The sequence below is a fragment of the Pangasianodon hypophthalmus genome, chromosome 14 (genome assembly GCF_027358585.1).
Source record: "Pangasianodon hypophthalmus isolate fPanHyp1 chromosome 14, fPanHyp1.pri, whole genome shotgun sequence".
Taxonomy (NCBI): domain Eukaryota; kingdom Metazoa; phylum Chordata; class Actinopteri; order Siluriformes; family Pangasiidae; genus Pangasianodon; species Pangasianodon hypophthalmus.
In genome coordinates, this window is record NC_069723.1 from 9592170 (window position 1) to 9617269 (window position 25100).

Sequence of the window (25100 nt, forward strand, 5' to 3'; positions counted from 1 at the left end):
CCAGTGAGCTCACATTTGCTCTTTATCGCAGATATGGCTGGAATTCTTTAGCACTACAACTTTGATAAGTAAGGGAGGGAAGACATCTTTTTAATGGGATACACTTAAAAGCGAGGCCATTCACAGACTCTTTGTGCACTGCGACTTTTTGAAGCTGACCTTGAAGTAGAAGTATCATTTATTATGTTCAAGTCACAAGCTTTGATGTTTCTCATATTGTCTGGCTCCTCTCAAGGTTTCTTCCTTATGTCATATCAGGGAGTTTCTCCTCATCACTCTCACTTCCAGTTTGCTCATTATGGTTCTAAATATAAATCTACATGCAAATGTAAAGCAGTTTTGTGACAATGTCACAGAAGTGAAACTGAATGATCATTAGAGAAAAAAAAAACTTGAATTCATGAAGAATCCATTCTGTATCTCTGGTATAATAATATGTTCACTGGTACACTCAGCCTACCAAACTAAGCAAAGCAGGCTCTGAGGTACAGTAGCTCTGAAATCTGCTTTCTATTATAAGTAACACAGATAGCAACAAGCAGAAAGTAAAGGTCTAACCTCTGTCACAGTTATTAGTTTAGAAGTTTGAATGAGTTCCAACAGTTTGGAGAGGTTCAGAGCTAAGCATGTGGCATACTTGGGATGAGTCTGGTTGTCAGTTGGTGTTGTAAATAGCATGCTAAACATACAGAGGACAAAATCCACATTATAGATTTCCACAGCAACATGTTCCATTGTGTCTTTTTGGAAAGGAACAAAAGATTAAAGATGCATAGTACATCGTATATAAGATTATCGAGTATTCCAATCTAATCCAAAGGTGTATCAGAAGGAAGGTAAATACAAAAGAACAAAGCCTTCTTTGCCTCAAGATCGTATCATTCGTAGTTATTTATAGTTTATGTATACAGTGGGGTCCAAAGGTTTTTTTTTTCATTTAAAATTGGAAATAAACAGAAGGTTATTGAATTTTGAAATATTTAAAACAAAGAAAGTAAATGTTCAATATTTTTAATATTTAATATTCAAGACTGCACTATTTCTAGGTCGCTATTTAAATGTAAGCAAATTTGTGATACTGACCAACTGCTTTGTGCAAAAGGTCAGATTTTGTTCATGCCTAATCTCTTCTACTGAAGCATGTGTTCAGACGACACTCTGATGGATTTGATCTCAAATAGATCATAAAGTTTTGCACAAATTTGTGGAGTCAAGGCCAGCTTGAGTGCTAAGAAACTCTAAAATTCATGTAAATCTTTCAAAGATTCTACTTTTCACTCAAGCTGCTGTCGGTAATATAATTTGTAATAAAAACTGTTTCATTAAATTAGAAAAGAATGAAAATAGAAGCATTTTCACTAGTACTCTCAGACTTTTTGACCCCACTGTAGTGGAGCACACTTCGTGTTTAGTTCCTTTGGTTAATAGTGTGTCATGTGAATAAATGAACATTTAAATCAAAGTGCTTTAGGAATTCAACTTCATTCAACAGGAACTATATAGCTGATAAAAAGTATGACATCAGGGACAAAAGTGGAATGTGAGCAAACAGGAGGTAAGCACAATGAGGAGAAGCACTTAGAGTCAAAAGAAACAAACACGTAGTAACCCAGGTGTTTGGGGATTACAAGTAAGGAAGTCAGAAACAAAGACAAGGGGGCAAAGGGAACTGGTGGCACTGACATATGGAGATATGAAATGCCTTGAAATTAGAAGAAGTCCTGTGAGAACGCACTCGTCACCCCGTATCCTTTGCAATCGCCAAAGCACCTAACTGATATGGATGGTGCATAAAATGCCTAAAATTAAACAGTTAGTAATCTGTACATGTCTTTAGTTGAGGTTTTGAAATGCTTTTAGGTAATGCTGTGATCCAGTTCAGCGTTTTGCGCAAATGCAAGTAAGGTGCTCTGACAATTTTAACCACCAGGTTGTGGTCTCTAAAGTGTATGCCACTTAGATATGTTACTATTTTCATAGCTCTCCAAACACACAGCCAGACTAAACCTAATGCTGGTCCTGACAACAAACATAAACTTGTTTGCCAATAAAGCTATAAGAATTGCCAGTGCTGGACACTTTCATATATTACACTGAAGAAATAATGTGTATAACGCAGCATTTCTAAAGGGGTTTGTGAGCTGCACATCATGCTGACTATATATATATATATATATATATATATATATATATATATATATATATATATATATATATAATATATATATATAAGTTAAAATTGTAATCATAAAAATAGGAAAAATAAGGAGAATATATTTCACAAGATCTAAAGAAATGTGCTAAAAAGAAAAACATTTATTACAAAGGTTAGCTTACTTCAAAATCACTTAGAAAGGGGTTCAGCTGTCAGAACAGTTGACTAACCCTAGTGTAACTCATGCCTATTATCACCCTTCCCTAGTATAACCCATTCCAGTTAGATCTGCTGTGTTGAAAATGTAGGAAAATTTCTAAATCTTTTACACTTGCCACAATGAGTATGTGTCCAAACAAACAAATGTAAACAAATTCATATTTTCTTAAGGGTTTTTTTTTTTTTTTTTTTTTTTTTAACTTTTTCTATTTATTCCATAATTTATTTTTTGTTCATGCAATCAAAAGACAAAAACATGCCAAGTGATTCATCTTTTCTGTAACATAAGTTGTGGCTCTAAGTGAAATGGCAATTATATAGAAACTGAACCTGAACATACATGAGAAGGTTTAGATAAGAAGACAAGTTAAGGCTTATTACTCGTATATTTAATGCTGCATTGTAAATGTAAATGTAATTGTGAGTAATTGTGCATGTCATCAATCAGCTGGACTCCACAGAGAAAGCCAGAAGCATCACTTTCTAATGCACTCCATCCCTCTCACATCAGTGCAGGTAAAAACTTTTCATTATTAAAAAACACGCATACAGACAGTGAAGCGCGCGGGAGTGAAGTGTAAATAAGGATCATTTGTCACTCACCTTGCCATATGAGGATGCAAAGTCCTGTAAGTGCGAGGGCGACCTTTCGCTGAGCCATTTTCCCCCCAGGTCCTGCTGCTGAACTGACAGCGAACTTCTCCCTGTACAGTGTGAGAGAGGAGAAGAAAAGCAGAGCGGAGAAAGACAGGCGCTCTACGACACACCGCGAGATCACCGCGAGATTTGCATGGCGCGAGCGTCAACGGCAGCTTCGGAGCGCGCGCGCAGGGGTGATGTAGTGCAGTGAAGAGTGAGAGTGTGTGTGAGCTGCGTGGTGTTCACGGTCTGTGGAAGAAATGTGGAAACTCAGCAGGGGAGAGTGGGGTTAGTTGTCTTCCCTTTTGTATCTGGAACACCATGGGGGGCTGTTAATACATATTAATAATAAAATCTGGTTTTATACACACACACACACACACACACACACACATATATATATATATATATATATATGTATATATATATATATGTGTGTGTGTGTGTGTGTGTGTGTATGGCACCTGTCAGAGGGTGGAATATATTAGGCAGCAAGTGAACAGTCAGTTCTGCTGTTGATGTGTTGGTTACCCCAACAAGTATCAAAAATTACACTTGCACTGCTCAACAATAACACAGGTGAAGTGAATAACATTGATTATCTCTTTACAATGGCACCTTTCAAGGGGTGGGAGATATTAGACAGCAAGTGAAGAGTCAGTTCTCAAAGTTGATGTGCTGGAAGCAGGAAAAATGGGAAAGCATAAGGATCTGAGCAACTTTGACAAGGGCCAAATTGTGATGGCTAGACGACTGGGTCAGAGCATCTGCAAAACAGCAGGTCTTTTGGGGTGTTCCCGGTATGCAGTGGTTAGTACTTACCAAAAGTGGTCCAAGGAAGGGCAACCGGTGAACTGACAACAGGGTCATGGGCACCCAAGGCTCAATGATGCATGTGTGGAGAGAAGGCTAGCCCATCTGGTCCGATCCCACAGAAGAACTACTGTAGCACAAATTGCTGAAAAAGTTAATGCTGGCTATGATAGAAAGGTGGCAGAACACACAGTGCATCGCAGCTTGCTGCGTATGGGGCTGCATAGCCGCCGACCAGTCGGAGTGCCTGGGCATGGGCATGTGAGCATCAGACCATGGAGCAATGGAATAAGGTAGTCTGGTCTCTGGTAGTCTGGTAGTCTGGTCTGATGAATCACATTTTTCTTTACATCATATGGACAGCTGGGTGCGTGTGCATTGCTTACCTGGGGAAGAGATGGCACCAGAATGTACTATGGGAAGAGGCCAGCCAGCGGAGGCAGTATGGCATTCATGTGGATGTTGCTTTGACACATACCACCTATCTAAACATTGTTGCAGACCAAGGACACCCCTTCTTGGCTGCAGGATTGCCTAATGGCAGTGGAACTGTGCCCTGCCACACTGCAAAAATTGTTCAGGAACTGTTTCAAGAATGTGACAAAGAGTTCAAGGTATTAACTTGGTCTCCTAATTCCCCAGATCTCAATCCTATCGAGCATCTGTGGGACGTGCTGGACAAACAAGCCAGATCCATAAAAATCTGCTGCTAACGTCTTGATGCCAGATACCACAGCACACCTTCAGAGGTCTTGTGGAGTCCATGCCCATCCCTGTTTTGGTGGCACACGGGGGACCTACCCAATATTGGGCAGGAGTCTGAATTTTTCATTAAAGAGACTTATACCACAGCATGGCTGAATGTTCAAGTCTGATTGGTCAGGAAGCATGCATTATTTTTGTATAACAGCACAAGTAGTTCCGGCTGTAACATAAACGATAAGTTTATATTAATGCACTCATTCTAATACATTATTGTTTCTATAGTAACAGCTCATACGCAGGGACTTGTACAGTAGACACACCAAATAATCTAAGATTAATAATAAACATATTTAAAAACAAAGTAATTATTATGATCATCAATGTGGTTTTTTGATAGGAGGCATTTATTTAACATTTATGTAAGGAGTCTCAGTTGTAAGTGCTCTAAGTCTCAGTTATGGTTTCCTTTTTTCTCCGTTTTCTCAGTAAAATATTGTGTGTTTGCATGTGTATGTGAGAGAGAGGGAGAGAGAGAGAGAAAGAGAGAGAGTGAGTGAGTGATGAGGGAACAACTATTTATTGCAGCTATAAAATATGTGAGTGCTATAGTGCAAGCTTTCTGTGCTTGGGCCTCGTGCCGCATCCCCAGGTGCATTATTCTCATATAACAGCACAGTCTGCCTTGTTATTCCTTACATAAATACACCTGAAAATCAATTTAGTCACTAAAACATGGATTGACAACTGGCGGACCACAGTCCAGCATGTATGAATGGATACCTGCCCATCACACCCATGTGTGGTTCTTCACCAAACTGTTGCCTCAAAGTTGGAAGCACACAACTGTACAGTATTTCTTTGAATGCTGTAGCATTATAATTTCCATTCACTGGAACTTATAGGCCCAAACCTGTTCCAGCATGACACTGCCCCTGTGCACAAAGCGAGCTCCATGAAGACATGGTATGTCAAGGTTGGAGTTGAAGAACTCAAGTAGTCTGCACAGAGCCCTGACCTCAACCCCACTGAACACCTTTGGAATGAACTGGAACACCGACTGCACCTCAGGCCTCTTCACCCAATATCAGTGCCTCATCTCACTAATGCTCTTGTGGCTGAATGAGCACAAATCCCCACAGCCACACTCCAAAATCTAGTGGAAAGCCTTCCCAGAAGAGTGGAGCAAAAGGGGGACTAAATCTGGAATGGGATGTTGGATGGTGTCCACAAACTTTTGACCATATAGTGTATATACAAACACTTGAAAAGTGGCCAAATCAAGCTTTTCTTGATGCTACTATATTCAAGCAACTTGGCTCAGTAGCCCAGATTGTCTCAATTTTCTAACAGTATGCTAGCATTTAACATTCATTTTTTATATATAAGTAGTACAAATAAAATGCCAGCAAAAACAAAAATAAAAATTGAAAGAAACGTTAAGACATGAGGCTGGATGAAGAGATGTGAGAAACAGACTAAGTCAATGATACAGGGCCCGCATATTTATCATACAAGGGAGAGATAAATGAGTGGTATACCGTATCAATGTCATATTGTTTAGATCTTGCTGTACTATTAGGATGTACAACCAAAATGCCCATTGCAAGTCATCCTCTATGTGGTGCACATGTTTACTTTCAACAAAAATCTTTTAATTTTAAGTGATTTTAAACATAGATGTTTTATATGATAACACTGTAGAACAGGTGGGTCATTTGAGATCAGTTGTGCCTACCACGTCTGTCATAACCTGCTGATGACAGTCTAAGAGCACACTGTTTGCTCACCTGGAAAAAGGTAGCTGTGTGCTGTAGATTACTCAGAACATATGAAACCAAGAATCTAAAAAAAATGTTGTTTATGACTACACTAACACTGACTTCATACATTTGTTGATTTCCTGTTTCCTCTCCAGCTTCAAGATGTTCACAAACAGTAGACAAGACAATAGAGATTAAAAGAGATAAATTAATGGGCAGAGTCATGTCTTGCTCATTCTTTCACAATGTAAGTAAACAGAAGAGCTGTAATGGTTTAGGTTGCAAAAAGAAGACTAGATTATTTAATATTTCATATCAGAGCAAAGTGACTGGAAAATTCTTATCTGAGAGTGCTTTGTGTATTATATTGAGACTGATTGATGCTCTTAACACTAATGTTGTTATGGTGGAGCAGTGGAAAAAGCCCATATTCAGAGAGGCTATAGGTGCTCATGGACCAAGTGTCCATAGTTAGACAAATTATTCGTAGAGATATATCACTCTTTCTTCATGCTTTGATTTCTATACAAGTTCAACAAGACTTCCTATAACCCTTATAAGTGCCAAATTGACGTCCACTTGTCTTTTACAGAAATAAAAAAAACCATCCTCTTAATTTTTTTAAATACAGATGCACCAGTAAAGGTTTAGCACACATTAAGAAAATGTAGTTCAATTCTACTCTACTATGGTGCAATAGAAAAGTATGAAATGACAAGCTGTTTCGCCATTTAAGGCTAAAGCAGGAAACCAAATTGTTACAAGGAAATCGTCTCCCTTTCCTTCTGTTTTCTTTCCTTCTGTGTTTCTTGACAGGGTCAAGCCTTATGAATACATATTGACTTTATTTAATTAGAAAGGTGTATCTAATGGGAGACAAAATGCTATACGGAAAGGTGAAATATTTCATTCCAAATAATTCTATACTTAAATATTTCAATTCCACTTCAATTAAAATGTTTCATTTTGGGCAAAATGATATCTATACAGGGATTTTTTTAAGTAAAGAGATATTTGGCTGTTATAGTCATACATGGTGAGAATAACACAAATTCTCAATTAAAAAAGAAACATGTTGCAGGTGCTTAATCTATAAACAAATCAAAGCAAATTTTTAAATAACAAAAAAACAATGATATTGTTTATAAATTGTTCTTACTTAAGGCTTTAATGTCCCTATCTTATTATTCAGTTATTCAATTACATATCTCAATGCATATTTTTCAGTAATTCCTACGAATTATTTGTTAACTACATTGAGTACATCACAGTTGGGGTGCCAGGCTATTGCATGGTACCATGCATAAACATATTCACACACTCATTCATACCTAGAGTGCAATTTAGAGTCGGAAAATTCACCTACCAGCATGTTTTTGGGATGTGGGAGGAAGCCAGAGAACCTGGAGGAAATCTCCATGGACAGCAGGGTAACGCAAGCTAAACCAAGCTTGCCCAGTGCTGTGCCACTTGTGTACATGGCTAATTCAACTGGAAACAACACTTAACTTCCTTTGCCACTGTCTACTTGACAATGGATGACTCATTGATCTAGCCATTTCCTTTTTATTTTATATCAATATATTTGTAAATTTAATTTTAAAATATCATAAGAGTAAATAGGTTGTCTGGTGAAAAGCTACTTGAGTAATTCCTTTTTCAAATTCCTTTTTATATTTCTGAAATTGACACAACTAATCCAAAAATATTCTATATCTGAGGGCTACATTTTTGAACAATTACGTTAACGAACCAATTGAGCTATGTTGAACTGAACACCACCTCAGTAATCAACAGTATAGAAAGAAAAAACATTATCTGGCTAGCTAACTTAGCCAAATACTGTTTAGCTGTCCATGCTACATTGGGATGGTTCAAAACCAAGACCCTGAATGTGTTACAGTGTCCCAGCCAAACCCCAGACCTCAATCTGATTGAGAATCTGTGGCAGGATTTCGCCCAAGGTCTCCATCTAGTCTGATAGACCTTGAGCAATTTTGCCAAGAGGAATGGGCAAAAATACCAGGATCCAGATGTGCAAAGCTGATAGAGAAATATCCCAGCTGTCACTGTGTAAATGAAACGGTAAAAATCTCAGTTAGGTCCATTTCAATTCCAGTTTGGAATGCTACAAAAATGTGGACAATTTCAAGGATGGTGAATACTTATACAATTGTAAGACACTCTGACTGACACCTACTGAGTCTAAAATAGGCACCAACCCTGCTCTCAGAGGGACTTGTGGGTTATCAAAATGAATATTGACCTCTCCAATGACTACTGATATTTTTCCTGAAATAACTATATCCAAGAGGAAGTCTGCAAATTCCTGCAGAAATTCAGAATAGGACCTTTGTGGCCTGTAAAGTCTGTAGCTATTGTCTGCAGAGGTGATTCATCAGAGTGTGTCACCAATGCTCATGATGACTTTGATATACAGCATCCACTATTTCCAAGTGAAACTGTTTTGGTCTTCCAGAACAAAAGGAAATAAAATGGAAGGTCACATAGCATGGTTACTACCAGGCCACCTGGGTCACTCGGGTTGACAAGAATGGCTTAAGTATGGGTGTGACATAGGAAGGACCTTTTATAAGCTACCCATGTGAGGTCATGGCCATGAGTTGAAGAATTTGCTATTGGTACTCAGCAAGGAAATGAATAAATGGGAAAACTCCACTAGTTCTGATGGAAGCTGCCCTGGGAGTCTTCTAGTCAGTTGACAAGCCATGCTTACATACGTAACTTTCCCATTTTTATGCCATGGCCTATGGAAAAGGCCACTAGCCTCTTGATCTTGGGTAAACATCTGGTTTGTCCCTCCCATAATGTTCCCTCAAGTCCTACAGGAAAAAATGTCGGTCTTCCAGACATAGACTCAAGACTGGCTGCATTCATTGCCCGGCTTCCCTCAGGTTCATGGCATGGATGATTACAGCATCAACAAGAATAGCTCTTATTTCATTTCTCTGTCTTTCTCATCCTATGAGCCATGCTCTGTTTCTTCCTTTGCCTCTTTCCTTTTCCTTCTATGGTCTTACTTGTTCCATTGTTTTTTTTTCCCAGAGCCAACATGTGGCTGTGTAATTGAGACAATAAGGAAAACTGACTGGATAATTATAGTGAATGGTGTTTACACAGGTGAGATTTTTTTCTCTCTCTCTCTCATTACCACATGTGATTCAAAGTGATTCAAATGTGCTGAGTTTTATGGGACCTTTATCTTAAATCCAAATTTTATTGCTTTCCTAATTGGACTTCTTTTTGACCCATTATTTTATTGGGTCTTCATGGCAGTTAGACATACAGTATAGATTTGTTTGTTTTTGAGAAATGGGTCTATAACTTGTCATTGATTGTGTAAGTTTTTTCCAGTGTGTGTACGATTTTGAATTCAGTGATAGTCATGTGGTTCTAAGATTTTGTGTAAGCAAAACTCAGGTAAGATAGCAGCAGGTAGTCGAACTACAATCATGACATCATAATTTTACTAGGCTATATAGCTACGGGCCTATAGCAGCAAATAGTTTTATGTCCTCTCATGTCTCCTCTATTAATGATTATTTTAGAACTGAAGTATGCCATTTACTCAAGATCAAATTTCAAATATACATTTTAACCATCCCTCATGATGTCCTCATGCTCCTAAATGCTCCTTTCTTATGGATTTTCCCCATCAGGGACTGATGTCTGGCAACTGTGCATGTTTCTTATCTCGCCCTTTTTTGACTGGTGGAAAGACCCTTCCTCATGTTCTTAGGACAGCTTAGGAAGGAAATAGGAAGTAAGTCATTCTTTCCATTCTGAACCCAAGGCATATTGGAGTCATCTGTGCGAATGAGAAGAGGCTATTGTGCGTAAAGCACAAGAGTGGTGGCTGTGAGTGTCTCTCCCAGAGTGAGGGGGCTCAGGGGCACCAGGGCAAAGACATTTAAGTTCCCATTTACACAAGGCATCCTTACAAGAACGAGACTGGCAATGGGTCTCTTGCATCAACACCAAAATCTTCATGAGACTGTTTCCATGGCGATTTTCTAAATTCACACATAACTATAAAAGGATCTGACATCACGTCAAGGCTTATACATATTTGATGATTCATTTTTTAACACTGCTGCAAAACAAATGTGTTTGTTAATTTGATCCGAACAAGTTTCTGATCATCAAGAAGCAACATTTCCTCTGTGTAGCGCACAAGTTTACGAAGAATACCAAGATAAAAGAAATGTCCTTGAGAAGGCAAATTTTCACAGACCAAAATATCAGCCCATGGGAATACAAGTGTCAACATATCAATATTTTCTTTATTTTGGCTGTCTCCATATCAGGCTTTTCCATGTTCACATGTGCTGTTCTTGGCTTGACTGCGTGGGTTTAAGTGGTATGTGAGGTCAAAGCCAGAGCTGACACCAGACTGCACACCAGTAGTTTCTTCTGTTGACAGTTTGCGTTTTCCCACAGAAGCTTCTACATAACAGATTTACTCTAAACACTTCCATTTACATCTAGATTTTGGTCAATATTAGTTCTTCTTATATTGTTGAACAAGTGGTTCAACATCTTATATATACAGTATAAGACACCTGAGCTACAGTAGGTCAAAATTAAGAATACAAACAAAGGACACAAAGATAATTTCAACAAAACTATATATAAGTCAGATACCGGAAGAACCTAATTACTGGCATAATAATTACAGACTTGAGTGCTACTTAGAAAGTTATATAGGTGATACACATGCAAAGCACACATTTTTGCACAATACCAATTTCTAAAAGGTGCCTCTATTAAACTATTTGTGTAAGAACAATATTTCATTGTGATATTCTGGACAGTGCCTTGCACAAGTATTCAACCCCCTGAGAACTTTTGTAGTGTTACAACCTGGAACTGAAATGGACACTTGGTCTAACTATAGACACTTGGTCCATGAGCACCTATAGCCTCTCTGAATATGGGCTTTTTCCACTGCTCCAGGTCTAATCTCTGAAGGAGCAAAGCATTTTTTTATTGTGACACAAAGGTGTATTAACACTCTGGAACCTGAAGAGTAAATTGGAAAATGCGGGTGGTTGTGACATGATCTGATATTTGTGCAAATTTCATCAGCTTTACTCACTCTGATTTCAGACTATTTCATAGTGTTGTTTTAAGGACTAACTCAACTATGATAATATGTAAAATAATAATAATAATAATAATAATAATAATAATAATAAAATGTGTTATGTTTGTTTGCACTTAAAAATGATTTCAAACTACATAAAACTGTAAACACTTGTTTCGAATATGTTCAGAAATCTTGTGAAAACATCCATCATCTATTGTGGCTGTAGCCTTTTCATCACCTTAGGTATACAAATGTTTGAGAGCCTTTTCGTAACTTCAGTCAAACGGATAAATAAAAGGCTAAAATTAAATACTGTCCCTAGGCAAGAGAGACAAAGCAGAGCTATTTGCATGCATCCAGTGAATAGATATGAAGTGCACAGCCTTCACCTAGTGTAATCACCTGATGACAGCCGACCACCCCCTTCCCATTTCCAAAACAAAGGCTACCCCTGGAACAATGTCAAAGAGAAGCAAAATCTTGTTCTTCAACAAAAACATGGTCTTTATCACAACACAGTATAACAATCCAACCCATTTACACATTCTTCCAGTGAATGGGCTATCTAACCACATATTCACCTGAAACCTGTTCTTCGTCAAAACACAGTGTAACGATTAACTTTATCTAATCTGTATTCTCAACGAAGCATTTGTGCATTTCCAATCTTAACCATGTTAAACACAAATAATGTGTTTATCTTGAAAAGGCCTGTATCATTACAGGCAACTAAACACTTTACTTAACTTGTACATATAAGGAAAGTGTATGCAGATAACATTGAAAGAATTCATGACACAGCACAAAGGGGGAAATTAGTATTTTAAGCAGAAAAGAAGACATTTGTTGTATTCACACGCCCACTGGATCCTGATATTTTTTGGCAAAATTGCTCAAGCTCTATCAGATTGCATGGAGACCATTGGTGAACTGCAATTTTCAAGTCTCTTGCAGACTGGAATAGGTTTTCTTCTAGGATTGCCCTGTATTTGGCTCCATCCATCTTGCCCTCAACTCCGACCAGTTTCCCAACCCCTGCTGAGCTCATCTCCACAACATGATGCTACCATCATCATGCTTCACTGTGGGGATGGTGTTCTCAAGGTAATGAGCAGTCTTGGGTTTCTGCCAAAAGTAGCACTTTTTTTCCCTCAGACCAGAGAACATTTTTCCATGTTTTTTTTTTTTTTGAGACACCAACAATGTAAGTATAAAATTATGAATAATTTTGCAAACAATATAGATTCTCTTCACTATTATAGGCTATTTTGTATAGATTCTTCACATATAATCCCAATTAAATCCTTTTCGATTCTTCAATTCCAGGTTGTAACACTAGAAAACTTGGAAAAGATCGAAGGGGGTGAATATTTATGGAGAGCACTGCAAAAAGACACAAACTCTATGGAACATTATTTGATTGTAATATTAAATATATAATTATATACATATTTAAATGCACATATATTTTATTTTTCATTAAAAAAAAAAGTTACCACTCTTACTCCCACGTACTCTTTAAAACTTTGGTGCCAGAAAAGGTTCTCTAGTGGGATGCCATAGAAAACAATTTTCCAGGTTCTTTAAAGAGCATTTTGATACTTTATTACATATTTTGGAGGTCTGAATATTGTGATTTCTTATGAAAACCTGGGGATCTGTATTGTACAGACTGACTATAATAGATTTAGAAAAAAGCAGAAAGGAGACAACTCACACGCAGATCACATTTTCTTTGCCTCTGATGTTTAGTCTAAAAAACAAAGTAGTTTTCTCCCTCAAAACACTTTTTCTATGAGTATTATGTTCTTTTACTTAAAAAAAAAATCCGTTATATAATTTCTGTTTATACATTAAGGTAGGATCTTAATATACTGTAAATCTTAATATACTGTTAATAAATAAGTAAATACTTAAAGAAAATTATTCTTAAAGGAAACCAAAACCTAAAGCATGTTTAACTGTAATCCTCTTTTGATGGTTTTCTTTTGGGTCCCAGAAGGAAAACGTTGCATTAGAGTCAACAAGGACATGAGGGATGAGACAAAGATTAGACAAAGTTGAAGATTTAATTTTAAAGTGTTAGTTAGCTGAAAAAGTTGGAGAAAAATTTTATACTTAAAAAGTCAACCGTTATTGGTTTTAATTATTAGCTTAATTATTATGACTCACATCAATTAAAAAATATATTAATTAATACTTTTTTAAAACTATTTATTTATTTATTTATCTATTTATTTATTTATTTATGCACAATACATTAAAAAATTGACTGTGGAAAAATAAATCTATAGAATGATGTGTCAAAAATGATATGAATAATGGATACTGAGTATGAATACAGCAGGGGTCTTATCCATAATCTTAACCACAAAGGGTTTGGCTGCAGGTTTTTATTCCACCCAAGAGGAGATTCAGAAATATTCATTTGAAGACCAAGATCAGTTAATTTAATGTGTGGAATTAGGTGTGGCTCCTGTTGGAGTGGAATGAAAAGGTTTAGATTTAGATAAGGTGCTGTGGCTAGACCCAAACAGGAAGCATTATATTTCCCCACAATGAGATTTAGCTTTTCCTCACAAAGAAAACACTTTTACAAAAACGATATCACCTCACAAAGTCTCTCTCTCTCTCTCTCTCTCTCTCACACACACACGCACACAGAGAGAGAGAGAGAGAGAGAGAGAGAGAGAGAGAGAGAATGATTCGGATGCAAAAGTTTGTTTTGAGTAGAGATAACACATTTGAAAGCCTTTTTTGCTTTGTTGCTTTACATCAGTGTTTGGAAGGGGGTGAGACGCCCTCTAGTGGCGCATTTTAAAACCTCGCCAAGGCATGATTAGTTGATTACACAGCGACCATGCGTTTATAATATTGATAAAAAATTTCCCTAACTTAATTATCACTTTGACCAGCATGAAGAAAATGTCTGTGTACATCATTAATTTGCAAATGACCGACATTTTCACCCAAATACATGTGTTTTATTTAACATATAGTGTATTTCTGTTTCTGACTGTTTTATGAGTGTTTGTGATTTGCAAAAAAAAAACAAAAAAACCTAATACTACTATTACTACTACAGTAACAAATACACTTAAATCTCCTAATTTTGAGAAATTGAACTCCATATTAAATAAACAATGGTCTCTGCTCGTGTGACGTCAGACACACGTTACCCACAATTCCTTGCAATATTTACACCGGATTTTGCGCAATATTAGCGCAGACTTGGTGCACGCTAACGCTCGAAACCAGCATGGCGTTTTGTGATAGCAGGCAGTTGATGGTTAAATGAAAACTGAACAGTCTGAATCGATGTACAAGTATATTGCTGTTCCGTTGCTTGGTTTGATAAAAAAAGGCGTTTCCTGCTCACTGTAGAGTGCATTGGAAACAAGGCAGCAAAAAGGAGCCTTAACGCTTTGGACTTGTTTAACTAGCTGGCTAACGAGTGTTAGCAATGTATGCCTGTTCAAACGTAAACATCCGGCCGCTGGTTTGCGCATGTATGCGTCGTAGAAAGCAGCTTGTTTTAAATTTTAAATCTCTACCGGCACCTGATTAATCAGCAGTTATCGGTATAAACCTGGTTTCTCTGAATTACATTGTTCGAAGACATTTTAGGAGTAACACGCTGCGTTGAACTTCCTCAGATAGCCATGATACCGAGTCTGGAAGTTTGCTGTTGCTGGTTAGCTCTGGTTTTGTAGCTGACCTTTGGCTTGATGGAAGCTATCACACTTCTGATCATTATGTTCTTGTAGTGGAGACCAGAAATGTCCAATTACACAACAAGGATGATTTAGAACTGATTTAAATCGAGAGAAGTGAACTGACTTGCAGTTATCATTGAGGAGATCATAATATGGGTTTGCTTCACTTTGTCTTCAGTGCTCTTGGAAAGTGCATTGACCTCATTTGCCTGCTTCTGGACATAAATTTCATGATTGTCAACTCTCTAGTTCGGTTGTTTGCAGCGCTCATCCACCTGATCAGCAGTTTTCCCATGCTGCTCACTAATTCACTGTTGAAATGTGTGGATCTCTCTCTGTTCTACGTGATCACCATGATGGACGGCATGACTGCTGTGACCCACAATGTGATCGGAGGCTGGATGCAGCTACTTGGAGGATTGCTTGAAAGCTGTAAAATGATGGGCTACCTGTCCACGCATGTACTGCTGCGCACCAAAGAGCTTCTGCATCGTGGCCTGCTCTCAGGACAAGGCTTTCTGCGGCAGATCTGCGAGGGCTGCGGCATTGTGTTTAGCCTTTTGCTTTACTTTATCAACACCATCATCAATCTTCTGCTTATAGGAACACAGAACCTGTACGCTTTGCTGCTCGGCATGGTCGAAGCTGTAGCCGGCCCTTTCCAGAAAGCTCTTGAGCTGGCCTTGACTGTCCTTACCTTCTTCTACAGCACCCTGGTGGGGACCTCGCTTCTACTCTGGACGCCATGCAGACTAGCCGTGGAGTTTGTGAGTTCTCTAGGACACCTCTTGATCAGTGTCTTCTTGCTAAACTCCTATGGGCTGCTGCTGACCGGAGCCCTAATCATAAGTGCCATCGTCTACCTGAATCCTGCTCTGTGTCAGAGAGGAGTTCAGCGAATCATTGACTATGTTAACACAGCGCCCGCTCTGCAGCGGCTCCAGAGAACACGACAGTGGTTGTACTTGCTGGAAAGACACTTGTGGCAGGGTGTAGCCTGGGTGCCCAGTCGTCTTGGTCTTTGGATGACGTTTGCAGGAAGGGGGACTCTCAGAACAGGAGAAGGGACGGTTCAGGAAGTCAACACTGAGCAAGACCCTACCGACATGCCTGGAAGAGCAGAAACGAGGGACGACGATGCTGTAGACGAACCCCAGGCAGTGCAACCAGCTCCTGAACCCCTGGACCAGACGCACCCTAGTTGCAGCTCTCGCAGACCACTGCAGAAAATGGCGTCTGAGGACAGCTGCAAAGCCCCTGCTGCTGAGAACCTGCTCACACTTCTTCAGGAGCAGGAGGAGAGAAAGAAGTGTGTGATATGCCAGGACAGCACCAAGACTGTTGTGCTTCTGCCCTGCCGCCACTTGTGCTTATGCAGACACTGTACCAACATCTTGCTGCGCCAACCCATCTACCAGCACAACTGCCCTCTGTGTCGCCGCATGATCCTCCAGACCATGGACGTATATCTCTGAAGAACTGTTTAATTGATATGTTGATGAATCTCAGGTTAACAAAGCACGGCTGTTTTCCCATTGTGAGCTGCGTTAGTCAGTAAGGCTGTGCAAATTCTGTTGTCCATTCCACTGTGCTGAATCTTTTGCTAATGTTGATTGTAAATACACATGAACATTCCCTTTTATACACATACACATGTTGAGGCTTGTAACTATGACACAGCCCTTTTGTATGTCCCTTTTGTATTGATGCACACTAAATTTTATACTGGAGTGTTGAATACATGATTGTAAGTTTTACTTGGAGTAAGAACTGCAAAGATTATATCATTTTACTGCAATCCAAACCAGTGTATGCACTATCCAGTGGCCTAAACGTGAGCTGTTATTAGGCATATATTTGTGATGCAGTACTCTAGCCTTATAATGTGAATGACTTGTTATTGCCTGACTCCTCGAATTGCAAATCACTTTCTACAAATTCCATTTGTTGAAATGGTTTATTGATTTGCTCTGAGTGCTGTTGCTGCACATATTGTTTTACTATTTCTGGAAGCCATTTGTAGGGTCTGATGTTAAAAATAGTTGATATCCAAGCTGTTTTGTTAATCCACTTTAAACATTGATGTCTTGATTTAGTGTTAATCTGTGTCCTTGGATAACTGCTATTGATTGGTGCGATATGAAATTCAAACATCAGAAATCCAAAATCTTTCATGTTATTTTATTAGACGATAAGTAGATAAGTTTTAAGAACCATATTTCTGATGAAAGAATTAAACACTGTTAAGCAAATGAGTCTTGACAAAATCAATCCTGAACCAAATTATGAGCAAATCATTTTTTTCGGCAGTTATACAAAAAAAAAAAAATGCTCCATATTTACTATTTAAATCTGAAACAGCACATAATCAGGGTAATATCACAAGCTTTAACACAAATGTTGTGTGTTTATACAAGCTACAGTATTATTGCTGTCATTGTTGAGTGTTATTCACTGCATTGTGTTGTTTTGGGCACAGTAACCAAACAGACATTAACCAAATACAGCAAGTTAAACTGTGCTCTATCATTTTTTTTAATCCAGTTCAGGTTTGTTTATGCAGATTTCTTCATTAGAAGTGTGTGCAAATGATTGTGATGGAGACTGGGGCCAGCACAGAAAGACTTTAAATAATAATATGCTTAATAAAGTGACACGTTATGCTGTGTTCAAACTGATCATTACTTTAAATGTTGCTTTTAAAAAAGCTAGTCTGATCAGGCTGATGTAGCATCCTATGTTAACAAAACAGCCAAGTTTGTATGAGCAAATGTTCAGAAAGAGTCAGAATGGAGGTCACTAAATAATATCTGCTGAAATTGCTGACTGTGTGTTTTATTTCATATGGTTGTTACGCTTGTACTGTTTTGAAATATCTATGGCATATTTACCACTGGATATCATGGTGGGGAAGCTTTTTCATAATTGAGAGCCTTAAAGGCTCTCCACCCTGAAACACATTATGATAAAATATTAAATATTGAAATATTTCTGATGTGCTTTGAGATCCTGTTGCAACTTTGTTGGTTAGTGCTGTATTTTCATTATTCTCGTGAGAAGTTAGCAGTTGTTTGTTACGCTGATGTCACAGGGCAACATTGCTAACAGTTACAATGGCATTTAATAGGAGACAAATTTCAACAGTCTCAAACATAAGGGTAGTACTATCTGCCAGGATAGTACTAAGACCACTGTGCTTCTGCCCTGCTGCTACTTGTGCTTATACCATGAGTTCCCAAACCTTTTTAGGCAAACAACCCCAAATAGGCATTAGGAATTTTCTACAACCATCTTTGACCTTTGTCCAACCTTTGACCACCCAAATATTTTTTTAATCCAGATTTATAATTTAGGACTACTGAAACATTTGAAGAGTTTATGATGTTAGTAGCATAAATGTGTGCAACATAAGTGACTAAAAACAAAAGGAATATTGTTCGCACACTCACCTGTGCACCTTATGTACAACTGGAGATTTCCAGATCGAACTGTAAAATGTTTAGCAATTTCATGCACAGTGATGTTAAATAACGAGCTTTGTCTCTCTGAAAACTTTCCGCTGTCGTTCTGATTGTTGTCATGAGCTGTGTTTCAAATTGAAAGCTCTGCCCTTAAATTCAAAAGTATTTACTAATCTAAAAATCCTGAAAACTGGTATACAAAACAGACCTTTCGGTAGAATTGAAGGCTGCATCAGACTTTAAAATTCAAAAACAAACTGTAATAGGAAAGTGGGTTATAGTGTTAGTACTCTAAAAGTCTAGAATAGTACATAAGGTTTTTTTTTTATTTTTTGAGACACAACCCTAGTTTGTGTAACAGAGGCAGATGGACAGGGACAATTGTCTATTTTTATTGATGAGCACATACGCTTAGTGCAGGGTGTCAGAAAAACAACTGAATTAGCCATTCATCCAGACACATGTACAGGGTATAATATGGGAGTGGATGTTATGACAATTTTAGATTGTGTATGATTAAAAAAATCTCCACAATCTGTTTTTTACAGAGTGATCGCATGTACCTTGATTAAATACATTTTGTCAGTTGCTCTGAAACCGCTCAGACGTGCTGACACCCATGATGTTTTATGACATGAACAGACCAACAATAACCAAGAGTAGGCAGATACTTAGTTTATGCTTCCTCCTTGTTTTGCTTGGCAATATGACAGCATTGCTGACAACCGGGGTGGCTCGCATCAATGGCGTAGCCCCCGTCTTTTAAAGGTTAATATAATATTTCTTTTTTTAGCATCCACATCATTTTATTTGTGGTTAACAAATTTTTTAAAGGGGATTATTTTGAATTTTTGTGAAACCTAGTACAACAGCATCACCAGCGGTCTTTAGCAAAGCACACAGAATGATATGAAGCGAGCCCATCAGTGACAAGTCCCCGAGATTTGATCTCCATCCAGCTTGCTTCGGTGATGCTTCCGTTATACGTCACCCGCAGTTGTGTTACAGGTGTAATGAACGTGAACCAAGTGGAATATTTACTCTATCATTGGTTTTCCCTAAAATGCATTTGGAGGAGAAACTAAAAGTTGATAGTGAGCACACATTGTCTAATCAAAGTACAAATTACACAAAAGGACACAGCAGAACCGTTCAGTATAGTGGATTTTTTACTTTTGATTTTTGATTTTTTTTTTAACAAAAGGGGATAAACTTTCTGTTTCTGAATCCTGTATTTGTTTTTCAAAGGAATTCTCAGGATTAACAGTAGCCCTGTTGTTCGAGAGGGGCTATAATGCATAAAAAAATCTGCAAGATATGCTGGACATAAACTATTTACAGCTTTTTTGTCCTCATAAGGATTTTGCAGTCAATACAAACTTGCAATAGTCCAGAGGTTATAAATGCATGTACTAGTTTCTAAGTGTTACATGTGGTCAGAATTTTTTTTTTTTTTCAAATGAAAATATGCCATTTCAGAGATGTCACCTATAAATAACTAAAATATTTCTCTATGGCAAAAATTAATGTAAAAATCTGCTGTTTTAATGTGCTCACCTCTGCCTTGTGCTGCAAGTGATCTCTAATGTGACGTAATCAGTGAAAATATCAAAAGTATTAGAACATGGGCTTTTTTTAGACTCAGCAGCCACAAGGCCAAGGAAGAAATGAATATTCCAGGACAATGTTAAAGTGATAAAATGATGCCGGGATCTAAGTAGTGTTTCATAGCTTAATAAAATTACAGTCACATAAAGTAAAGTAATCTTTACTGCAATTAATATTAATAATAATATTTTATAAGAAAATATTTTTATACAAAACAGAGCAGACATACTGTAACCTCATTATTTAATTCTCTAGCTGTGACCCCACCCACAGTGTCATGACTGAGAATCAACATTCGGACAGATCCAAGAATGATTCGTGATGAGTATATGGGAGTTAGAGTCTGATGTCAGACACTGTCAGACTGTTTAAAGAATGTAATGTCTGCTATAACTGATGAGCTATAATCTCAACGGGTTAAAGCATTCATGGGCCTTGACCTCATGGAAATGAACTTCTTATTCCTTGCATCGCTCTAGAAAAAAAGTGTCAAAAAATGTTCCATACTTGCCCATGCCAGCAGTTCAAACAGAGAAGGAAGGGGATGGTGTGTGTGTGTGTATGTGTTTGGGTGGCTTTGTGAGGTTGGAAGGCGGGCATACAGGAGTGTAAAGCAGTAATGTTACAGCCTTGCCTGTAAAAGGGTTTTAATAATGGCCTTCGGTGATGTCATTAAACCAAGGAACATCTGTGACTTGGCATGAACGCGCCTCCGTTCCCAGTTTGGGCTTACAACCAAAGCAACACGCAGCTCGCCTTAAAGAAGCACCCGGTTCCTTTAAATCAATATGGAGTTCAATGAGGAATTTCTAAAACTAAAAATAAATTAAAGAGAATGCATTCAATCTCAAAGATTAACTTTATTTAAGTCAGAATTTAAAGGTGCTCTGCTATTGCTTTTTTAATTGGTAGAAGAATAAATGAATCCATAGTAAAACCAAAATAATGATATTTTTGCATCAGTTTATATTGTTGTGCAGATTTTTTGCTTTCAGTGACAGAAATATTATACACAAAAGCTACCAGTCTTTTATGTAATACTTTATTTACCGACAATTACATAATGGCCATGTGAGGCTGTGTGTATTGTCTATTTGAAAAAGACATTAAAAAGATCACTGGCGTTTGTCTATAACTGTTGCAATACAATGCGTAAGAAAAAACTGTGCAAGTGGTAAGTTCTTGTTAGCAAGTGTGTATATCTGTTTTGCTTTGCAGATTCCCTCACAACCTTCAAGACACTAGTTTGTATCACATCATGGAATGAAAATCTTCCAGCACTTATAATTTGCTTACAAAGAATAAATACAAATGTGAAAAAAATCTTTGTAGTGCTTTGAGTATTTGAGCATTTTTGGGTGAAAGCCAGAAGTAGTATGTACCTTAAATCTAAGCAAAAACAGCAGAGTTTTTCCAATCAGAGTACACCAGGAAGCCAATGAAGGTGCTGTCTGTCTTCGGGCTAGAGTAAAAGCCTGTATACTCGCCCAGAGCCATCTGCACCCACACCTGATCGCCAGGAATCAGGTGCAGCAGAGTGCCTCCTGACAATGAGGCTGGCTTGGACCAGTTGCCAAACATCTGGAAGTAGGAGCCCATGGCGTGTCCATTCTTCATAAGGTCAAACTGTAGGCTGGAGCGGTACACGGTGGCATGGACGGCAAAATAGTAAACACCTGGCACCCTGCATGTGAAGCGTCCAGTCTCTGCGTTGTAATCGCCCTGCTCATTCAAGATGATTTTGTCAAAGCGCACTGCATCCCCTACTGCTAATGGCATGGTGTGGGATTCAGACAACTTGGCACTGAATGCTGACTTAGGAGCCACAGCACACTCTCCTGAGGGTCCCCTCTCACCTTTCTCTCCTGGATCACCTCTGTCTCCGGTCAGGCCCCTCACGCCTGGCTCACCTGTGAGATATTAACACAATGAGAGACGTCTTGGCTTTCTGAGCTCAAGTTAATCCCAGATAGAAGAAAATTCCCGGCCAAATATTGTCGTAGGCACATAATGGCTAGTTATGGCAATGATAAGTGTATTGTGACTCAATGGTAAACAGCAATATTTAAGGTTTTAATGGTATTTGGTATCGGAGCCAAGAATGGCTCAAACAGCAACCAGTGATTGTGGCCTTTCAATTTTGGGTCAATTCCATGATTGTATGTGTTCCAGATGAAGTGAGCCAGCATTGGACTATTGGATGCATTCAATTCTATTCACTTCAATTATACGGAACTACAGCTCAGTATTCATCAGGCCCCTCCTGTCACAGAGTCACAGAACACCTCATCAATTTACTTCAGCATTAACTATAGACAAATATGGTGAGTTTTTTTTTTCTCATTATTTAAAAAAAATTTTTTTTAATGGTTTTAGCTTTCTAAAGAGATTTTACTTGGAACACTTTCTGACCATTTATAGTGCTAGATGGTACCATACCACTGTTGGGTCTTTGAGCAAGGACTTTAAACCCTGATTGCTCTATTGTATCCTGTTTCAGTAATAAGTCACTTTATATATATATATATATATATATATATATATATATATATATATATATATATATATATATATATATGTGCATCAGCCAAATCAATAAATGTAAATATAATGTTTAAGAATTATTCATAAATGTCCTTTATTCATAATAAAATTATATATCGATTTAATGTGATATTACTTTCAGATTAATTATGAATCATTATTGTTATTATTTACAGTATGTGCTATAATGTACAACAACTATTATTAATGTTATCATTCATTCATCTACATTACCCATTTTAGCCTGGTTAGGGTTGCACTGATTCAACAGCTTATCCTAGGAACACTTGACCATGAGGCAGGAATACAACTTATTACAAACCACTATTACTTAATATTATTGTTGTTGTTGCTGTTATTATTATTATTATTATTATTATTATTAATTACTTAGCTCATTGTTTTGACATTTGACATTAAGCAAATATATACCAGGCTCTCCACGATCTCCCCTTTGCCCTTTCTCCCCCAGTGGTGCATCTCGCCCATCTCTGCCATCTCTGCCTGGTTGTCCTGGCCTGCCATGCAACCCTGGAGAACCAGGGGTACCTGGGCTGCCCATACACAGACTGTGAATCTTATTATCCTCAAGTGGATTTGAATAGTGTGCCAGCAAAACAAGAAGGAGGGAGAGGGCCCAGGACTGGAGAGGTGTCATTTCTTTGAGTCTGTTAATAGAGATACACTAAATGAGCATGAGAAAGACTGCTTTTGCACAATATTCATAGTTAGTTAAGACAGACTTGGAAGTCATTCACTGATGATATGAAAAGCACAGCACTTGAGTAGCAAAATATTATTTCCAATTCATTAGAAAAAGCATGCCAGGGGAAATTTGATGATGCTCCATAATGCTTGAAGTATGAGCTTGGCTTAAAGTGTAAATGCAGAAAGCACACAAAAAATTGAAACAATAACAACCCTGTGTATTTTCATATCCTCCCTCACAGGAATGAAGTAGCACAGTGATTTATGTCTCTAGCAAGCAGTGAAGTGTACAGAGTCCCAGAAATCACTCCACAATCAGGTACTAAAAATGCATCGTGAGCAAAAGTACAAAGTATTCAGTGATTGGTGGATTTTCATGATACTGCCCCAGGCTGCACACTTTTGAGACTTCACCCCTGACTGTAAATCAGTGGGGTACTCTGCATGACTTCTGCTGTTCGAACAGCTGGTTTAAGTAAAACTAAGGAAAGTGCTGACTCACATTAACAGAACACAGACCATCAAAGCATGCCTCAGAATGCAGACAAGACCACGCAAGCACAAAAATCTATATTTTAAGAAAAACAGCTAGGCAGCACTTCTGTTTCTGAGTGTTTGTTTCCAGTAAAAGTTATTATAATGCTATTTCAAGGGACAGTATTTGTGTATATTCCTGTTAAACCCTTGTCAAAACACAGTAGGAATAGTGTTTGGGAATTGCTGCACTGCCAAGAGCAAGAACCACTCAGAACCAAATTCACATCAAGTCTATAGCATGTCAGTGCACTAGACCATTGGTCAATTGGTATACCTGCACTGTATTAACGTTCCTGGTGCAGTAGAGTACAGATTATGAAAGATTGTGAAGCACTGCTCAGTTCTTTCTCCTTTTTATTTTTTTCAAATTACTAATGATAGATGATCAGTCAGACTTAAGTCTGCATGAACCATAGTTCAAAAAGCATGGGTGCATGTAAAACTGGCCCACTCTTAAAAAGCTTTTTTGTAGGTAGTTGAGTCATTAACACATCTGCCACTGTGTCAAATACCTGCAAATAAAACAATACAAATAAGAACTAACTTACCATTAATTCTTCAGAACTTCATAGAAGTGACAGTTTCTGAGCAGATTGAAACGAAAACAGTAGAGAGAAACTTTTGTATCCCAGACTACGGAGCCTGGGAAAAAGTGAGCACTCTGACGCTTGAAAGAGGAAATGGGAATGCAAGCCAATTAGAGAAAGAGGGAGGGTAGGAGACAAGGAGCGAGAGAGCGAGAGAGAGAGAGAGAGAGAGAGAGAGAGAGTTGGAGATAAAATGTGTGTCCAAAGGAATAGGAGAGACGAGAACAATGATCTATAAACTCTGTGAACTAGAGTGGAGAAGAGTCTGATTATCTGAAACTGTATGATTAATTATTAAAGAATGAAAGCACAGAGGATCAGAGCACTGTGGTTACTGGGACAAGAGGAGACAGGAGACATATGCAACAGAAGTGATTTGAGCCAAATTATTTCCCCATTTCTCATCAGTCATGGAAATATTTAAGCCTGCTTGTTTACTGTAAAAGGCCTGTCTCTGTTATTACCGTCTTAAACTGCCAAAACAATCTTTCCTTGTCTTTAATGTCTGGCTCACAGTTGTTACTCTAAAGATGTGTTG

General features: G+C 38.1%; 3 protein-coding genes across 6 annotated transcripts in view; 1 reads left to right on the top strand and 2 right to left on the bottom strand.

The window, feature by feature from the left end:
* Positions 1 to 3246, bottom strand: part of mcamb (melanoma cell adhesion molecule b) — a 35243-nt gene extending 31997 nt beyond the window's left edge. For 2 of the 4 annotated variants that reach the window (XM_034310627.2, XM_026923911.3), the window contains exon 1: positions 2978 to 3246. In XM_034310627.2, coding sequence (XP_034166518.2) covers positions 2978 to 3035 — 58 coding nt within the window. In that variant the 5' untranslated portion in view covers positions 3036 to 3246. The remainder of the gene's footprint in view (positions 1 to 2977) is intronic. The other 2 variants (XM_026923912.3, XM_026923910.3) reach the window with 1 other exon arrangement.
* An 11350-nt stretch (positions 3247 to 14596) lies between these two features.
* rnf26 (ring finger protein 26) lies at positions 14597 to 17637 on the top strand. Its single transcript, XM_026923913.3, has one exon. The coding sequence runs from the start codon at positions 15270 to 15272 to the stop codon at positions 16590 to 16592; it is 1323 nt and encodes a 440-aa protein (XP_026779714.2). The 5' UTR covers positions 14597 to 15269; the 3' UTR covers positions 16593 to 17637.
* A 3389-nt stretch (positions 17638 to 21026) lies between these two features.
* On the bottom strand, positions 21027 to 24710 carry c1qtnf5 (C1q and TNF related 5). Its single transcript, XM_026923914.3, has 3 exons — positions 24524 to 24710; positions 23163 to 23398; positions 21027 to 22096 (listed from the first exon to the last, which is right to left on the bottom strand). Exons 2-3 carry the CDS (start codon positions 23386 to 23388, stop codon positions 21576 to 21578), a joined length of 747 nt encoding a protein of 248 aa, XP_026779715.1. The 5' UTR covers positions 23389 to 23398; positions 24524 to 24710; the 3' UTR covers positions 21027 to 21575.
* Between the last annotated feature and the right edge of the window lie 390 nt (positions 24711 to 25100).

Bases quoted from the DNA above. Each gene is read 5' to 3' on its own strand.
- rnf26 (XM_026923913.3), top strand. From the start codon at position 15,270: ATGGGTTTGCTTCACTTTGTCTTCAGTGCTCTTGGAAAGTGCATTGAC.
- c1qtnf5 (XM_026923914.3), bottom strand. From the start codon at position 23,388: ATGACACCTCTCCAGTCCTGGGCCCTCTCCCTCCTTCTTGTTTTGCTG. The intron at 22,097-23,162 runs GTATATATTTGC...AATATCTCACAG, and splicing joins GGGAGATCGTGGAGAGCCTG to GTGAGCCAGGCGTGAGGGGC.